Here is a 6,417-nt window from a genome sequence, read left to right on the forward strand (position 1 = left end):
TATTGGTAATGTCACAAGAAAAACAATGGTGTGCTTGGTTTCAACGTAACTTTATTCTTTCATGAGTTATTTACAAGTTTCTGACCACTTATAACATGTGTTCAATGTGTTGCCCATTGTGTTGGATTGTCAATGCAACCCTCTCCTTTAGGACTTTAATATCACCAACCATTCCCATTTTATTGCGGTTTATCCATATAAATGGCCCACCCTGTAGCTTGATATGTTTTACTTTTCTTTTTAACAAACCTGCTGCATGCTATTTTTAGGTTAAACATCACTTTTAACACAAGCAGAAGCACAAAAGGGCTTTTTATAGCAAGCTGGGATTAAGAAGACATCACAAAAAAAAAGCAGTTTATTATTTTGGATGATTTTATTTATTCAAAGAGTATCTTTAGAGTATTTTTTGTCGTAGTCGTGTTTTTCAGAGTTATATCCAGCAGACTGACAGATTTTGTGTCAATGAATCGTCCTCCTGATCGTTTTGTGCGACACTGTGTAGCTTTATCAATGCCAAATTGTTGGGTCTAAACATGCAACCCTGCTGGAATCAGACCACGAGAGACTGCGAACAGAACACAAGATCCACTCGTACGTTTTACTTCCAAGGGGAGACTGCGCTCACAGAGCTAACACAAGCACACCTGTAGCCAACTCCAAAGCTCCAGTCTCCCCTCACAGCTTTTACTCCGTTACACAACCTCTCACCGTAAAACCCCTGTGGTGTATCGTAAAACCTAAGGCACTGTGTGTGTGTGCATGCATGTGCAAGCACGTGAGTGCATGTGTATGTGTCTCTGTAGATGTGACTTCCTGCCACACAATATATGCTTACAACTGTTCAACCACATTTCCTAGTTATCCAAAGGTCATCTCCCCTCACCTGTATATGGCTTAACCCCTTTAATGGTTCGCCATATACAAGCACAGGCGAGCCCCTAAATGGCCGGGAGTAACCATCCCTTACCAGATAAGGAACCAGAAGCTTTAGATGGAATGTGCCTGCAGTTAAACACTATACCCTTCTCTACCATCCTGCATGTGGGGGAGGAGAACAGAAGAATATCTAAACATGCAGTTTAAGACAAGGTTTACAAATTTAAGCACAACAATGACAACATTTAACAATTCACCCCAACACAAATGTTGTGGGACGACAGTTTTGTACTATTCACTGTTTGGCTGCCTGACAGCATTTTATCTGATCCCTTTGTTTAAGTAAAACTGCCATCACTTTAGATGTTTGACTCTGTCAGTTAACCTGATAAATAAACTGAGGTTTTGAGGTAATTGGTTTTTAACTATTTATTAATGGCCTATTTATTCTCAGGTCCCTCTACTACCCTCTCTGCTCCTTTAGACAATATACTTATCTTATCTTAAGTAACCTTCTGGAAAAACCTGTGTGTGTGTGTTTGTGTTGTAGCGGTGTGGCGAAAGCCTGGTCCTGGGCTCACTTCGGTCAGGGTTCAGGTCCCATCCTGCTGGATGCGATGAAATGCACAGGAAACGAGCTGTTCCTGGATCAGTGTCCTCATGGCAACTGGGAGCAGCACAACTGTGACCACATGGAGGACGCTGGGGTCTCCTGCAGCCCTTATACAGGTACACGCACCCAAACACACACACATATACACAGTCACACATAGCAATTGTACACACTGATGAGCTTAAAGCTGCTATTTATAGCCGCTGGGCTCCGAACATCAATAAATCATTACTGCATAGAGCAGCAACATCCTGTTTGTGACAAGTAGGAACAGGATTTATGTGAGCCGAGCAGTAACATATCAATACATGTGACCAAACTCCAAAAATACACATTTTAATATTAATTTCAGATGTAGCATCTATAAAACAGAATCTTCCCTTTGAGAAAAGAGGATCTGATTTTTGCTTATAACCACAAAATGTTTCAGACGGTGTGGTGCGTCTGGTTGGAGGAGACAGTCCCTGGGAGGGCCGAGTCGAAGTGTTTCATAACGGTGACTGGGGGACGGTGTGTGACGACCACTGGACCCAGCAGCATGCAGAGGTGGTCTGCAGGCAGCTGGGTTACAGGTATGAACACAGTTTTAGTCTTTTTGCATGCAGCTTTTTTCAGTGAAAATTGCAGCTGCACTCTTTGCACCCCAAGTTTGCCATAGTTACAACTAAGAAGACTGCTGTTTGCATTTTGATCACTTTATAAGTAGATGATAAACTCTTCTCATCTCCAGGGGTCACGCTGAGGTCGTATCTGATGGGACGTTTGGCGAGGGCGTGGGCCTGATCCTCCTGGACGATGTCCAGTGCGAGGGATCTGAAACCTCGCTGCTGGATTGCCAACATGGGATCTGGGGACGGACCGACTGCTCCCACAGCGAGGACGTCGGTGTTCGCTGCAGAGGAAGGTCCGACGAGGAGACTAATGAGGTGCCGGTCATTGCACCTTCCACAGGTGAGTGATGGGGATGATTTCATGCAGTAGTTTAGGATGAATCAGCCGATTTGTTTTTTAAATTCTGAAACATTTTTAACTTTTGGGATAATTTTCCTCAGGATCCGCCCTTTACACACCTCCAATATATTCTGGTAGTGTCACATAATGCTTTTAAGTGAGAGGGAGTCAAGTAGACAAATACATTCCTGGGAAAATTTTCGCTGCTGGATCCCTGCTTTGTGTTATGAGCATCTTTTGAGGCAAACATGTTTGTCACTCAAGGTTTTCCACTTTTTATGATTCCATCACATCCTTCCTGATAGTTTCGGCAGTGTCCCACCAGGAATTGACAGATTCTGACATCTGTGAGACCTTATATTGAGGCGATGGCTGTTATTCTCTCAATAATAACTGATAAACGCTAAAAAAGCTGCAAAGAAAACATAGTCAGAAATGCATAGGAGGAATCTGCGGTACTGAACAGGCCAATCGGAGTAGTCACAGCTGTTTCAGGGGAGTTATTGCACACATACGACGCAGATTGAAAGCAGAAGTTTAAACCAACTGTAAGTCATCATTTATATACAGCCTTTGTTGTGAACAACTTGAGGCTACCGCCTTGCCGAAGGACATTACAGCAGCAGCACTCACCACTTAGATTTATTTCCCCAAACTGGCAAACCTTCAGAGCTCTCCTCCTCACCCTTTAAGCCACTCATGCCCAGTGTTTGTATGGACAAAAATAAAGATTAGGTTTTAAAAAATAATAACTTGAATTAAATTTACAAAGATATATTTCCTGTCTCAGAACATAATCACAATTTTAAAGAGTTTTTTTTCTTTTTCATATAGTGGAAGAAATAAACCAGTTAAACCAGGAGTATCATTGCACCGCACTGCAGAGATTTGGTGGTGCTGAAATTTATTTTGCCACAAAAGGACAAGATGTTGCTGCAGGCCGCTGCTCGCATGCTGCCTGCCTTCCTTGTTTACACTGGTGTTTTTCTGTCCAAATGGTTTACATGTCACATGCTGACAGCTGTGAAAATAAAGCGATGTTACTGGCTCTGTTCTCCAGAGGTCCTGCTTCTCCTGTCGACACACACAGTCCATTAGAATGAGAACAGCGGCCAGATAAAGAGACACTGGATGACATTTAACACCGTCAGCGGACATACAGCTACCGTCTCTATAGATGCGCAGGCATGAATATGAATGAGCGTTGTTTTTCTTTTCTTTTTTTTTGGTTAGGTCCCCTGGTGCGTCTTGTGGGTGGCAGCAGCAGGAAGGAAGGTCGAGTCGAAGTGTATCTCCATGGTGACTGGGGAAGTATTTGCGACTCAGGCTGGAACGATCTGAACGCAGCCGTGGTGTGCAGACAGCTTGGACACAGGTTAATGTTTGTGAGGGTGAATGAGAGATGACAGTTTTAGTGAAAACAAAAACATACCATAAAGTCACATCTTCCTGAATGTGTGTCATCCCCAGCGGTCGAGCAGTTGCAGCTGGAGGGTTTGGTCAGGGGAAAGGACCCGTCCACCTGGACCAGGTGAGGTGCACAGGGAAAGAGGAGTTCCTAGGCGAGTGTCCCTCTCTGGGCCAGAGCATCCAGGGCTGCAGACGAAGGGAGGATGCAGGGGTACGGTGTGACATCACGCCACGAGAATCAACGGCACAGATTAAGCCTGAAGAGCCGAGCTGTGGGCTGAGGAAGATGGCCGAGGAAGATGGCAAGAGGAGGAATCAGGGAGAGGAAAACATACTCAGGTAGGGGGAAAAAATCAGGTAAAACAGAATTAATGAAAATTTAAACCTGTTTTGCTTCACTTCTCAGACCATTTTCTCTAAAATATTCTCAATTGTGGCTATTGGTGGCTTAACTGGATAGACAAATATATATATATAAATATTTGGCTCACCTCCCACCTCCCGCTGGATTATTCATGCAACCTGTGGCTTTCACAGAAATAACATATACAGCACGTGCAGGACTTACAGGATTAATACTATTAAAAACGGGTTTTCTAAGATTCTTAGTTTATAATAATTTGTATGCAATTTATAAAAAGTAGAAAAAAAGCTGATGGCTGAGTTGATCTCTTTCTACACATCCAGTTAGTAAATTTCATATAAGACACACTATTTAAATTGCTTTCGCCTGCCTGCAAGCTGCTTTGCAACCCACCTCCACCCCGGCTCCTCTTTTCTGTGGTGTGTCTGACTTGGACCTGCTGACCTGCTGCTCCCAGAGCAGACATATGAAACGTTTAGCTAGCTGGTGAATCTTCCACAACTTTTGCTTCCGAGTTGGAAAACATCACGTATTTTGTGGTTATTTTGGTTTGACTGACATTTATATGTTGAACAAAAGTTAATTTGAAAGGGCAACAAGATCAAAAAGAGAAGCAGGAAGTAGTTTTGATCTGTTCGTTCTTCTTGCTCAGGACCACGTGGCCATGGCAGGTGTCTGTGTGGCTTCGGTCTCAGGAAGAAGACAGCAGTCCTCTCTGCAGTGGCACTCTGATCAGCCCCTGCTGGGCCCTGACGTCTGCATACTGTGTCACCAGGTAAATCCAAAGCAATATTAATAAATCAGTTTCTACATTGCAGTGGAACCACTCAGCGCAGTAATACACAAGTGTAAATCACCCTTAAGTTGCTTCTGTCTCTCTCCTGAAGGTTTGGCGGCGATCCGTCCCGGTACGTGGTGATAGTTGGGGGGTCCGAGCGGCGCCTCACACCGGAGCAGGTGGTGGTTCACAGGAAGTTTAAGGGTCAGAGCGGTGGACACGATCTGGCTTTGCTTAAGCTACCTAGCTCAAAGAATCACTGTCTGACCTTTGATCCCAACACCAATGCAGCATGCCTTCCTGCCACTGACACAGACTCAGGGGGAAGTACTCCATCTTCTTGTGTGGTCACGGTTACAGCTGGCTGGACGGGTCCAGGTAGGCAGTTATATAAAGACAAAGTCTGAAAATATGTTTTAGATGAAACATCTGGGTGGAGGAGATCACCAGTTTGTGAGTAGTGTGTTTCAACACAGGTGCACAAATTTGCAGAAGTACAAGAATAACCTGGAATTGTGGAATTTTTGAGGTTTACTTTGACCAGTAAGTTTTATAGAAGGTGCTGGGCTACAAATCAGAAACACTTTCATTCTGAAAATCTGTTCAGTTACATCTGCAGTAACATCTTTAATGACAGTCTAACATTCAACACACAAACATATAGAACAGTGAAAATCAGCAAATCTTCACATCAATATTTTATAGAGGACAGAATATAAATGAGAGAGCAGATGAGCTGGACTAGTGTCAGGAGCAGGATCCCAACAACATGTGGCCGGATTGCTATGAAATTACTATGAAATTGAATACAGGTTTTCCTTTTCCACTGCAAACAAATCACAATGACATCGATGAGTTCCTAACTTTTCCTCTGGCGCCACCGTGTGGTTAATATGTGCACTGTTTGATGAAACTAGCCCTCAGTGGTACATGGATTAACAGGAAACTGCATTTCATTTCATTCCCTGTGATTTGATTTTGTTTAATTAACAGTGAAAGTGCTAATTGACCAATAGGAAAATAACTGTAAATGAGACATGACTCTAAAGGTTCATTTCTATCTGTTGTCTGGTGAAGCCAGTTACAGCAGCTGCTTGAAAATGAAAAAGAATTGTCTCAGTTATCACATGCAGTAGAGCTAATTCATACTGACAAAAAAATTAGCAAAATGCACATCAATCATCAGGCTACGTAACACAAAAGGCAACGAAGAATCAGAAAACATGACACACGCACATCTAAGCCCTCCCACAAGATGAATTTTAATAACTCTGGAGATCCCATCACATTTCATCGTCTTTGTTCAAATACGTGTACAACAATGGCATTTCCATCAGCTGCTTCTGTACTGTCGGGTGCTAATTAGCAAAAGTTAGGGCTCACATTAGAATACTAACAAGGTAATCTAAGCCTGCCCCCCCC

The 6,417-nt window shown here is 43.2% G+C and overlaps 1 protein-coding gene across 1 annotated transcript in view; it reads left to right on the forward strand.

Moving 5' to 3' along the window:
• Nucleotides 1-6,417, forward strand: part of LOC102207113 (neurotrypsin-like) — a 35,919-nt gene that overhangs the window by 24,886 nt on the left and 4,616 nt on the right. The window contains exons 7-13 of the mRNA XM_005749696.2: nt 1,430-1,608; nt 1,923-2,064; nt 2,223-2,443; nt 3,677-3,818; nt 3,914-4,192; nt 4,870-4,992; nt 5,105-5,373. Of these exons, the coding sequence (XP_005749753.1) occupies nt 1,430-1,608; nt 1,923-2,064; nt 2,223-2,443; nt 3,677-3,818; nt 3,914-4,192; nt 4,870-4,992; nt 5,105-5,373 (1,355 nt within the window). The remainder of the gene's footprint in view (nt 1-1,429; nt 1,609-1,922; nt 2,065-2,222; nt 2,444-3,676; nt 3,819-3,913; nt 4,193-4,869; nt 4,993-5,104; nt 5,374-6,417) is intronic.

The sequence above is a fragment of the Pundamilia nyererei genome, unplaced genomic scaffold (genome assembly GCF_000239375.1).
Source record: "Pundamilia nyererei isolate P.nyererei 1_Seehausen unplaced genomic scaffold, PunNye1.0 scaffold00253, whole genome shotgun sequence".
In the NCBI taxonomy this organism is placed as follows: Eukaryota; Metazoa; Chordata; class Actinopteri; order Cichliformes; family Cichlidae; genus Pundamilia; species Pundamilia nyererei.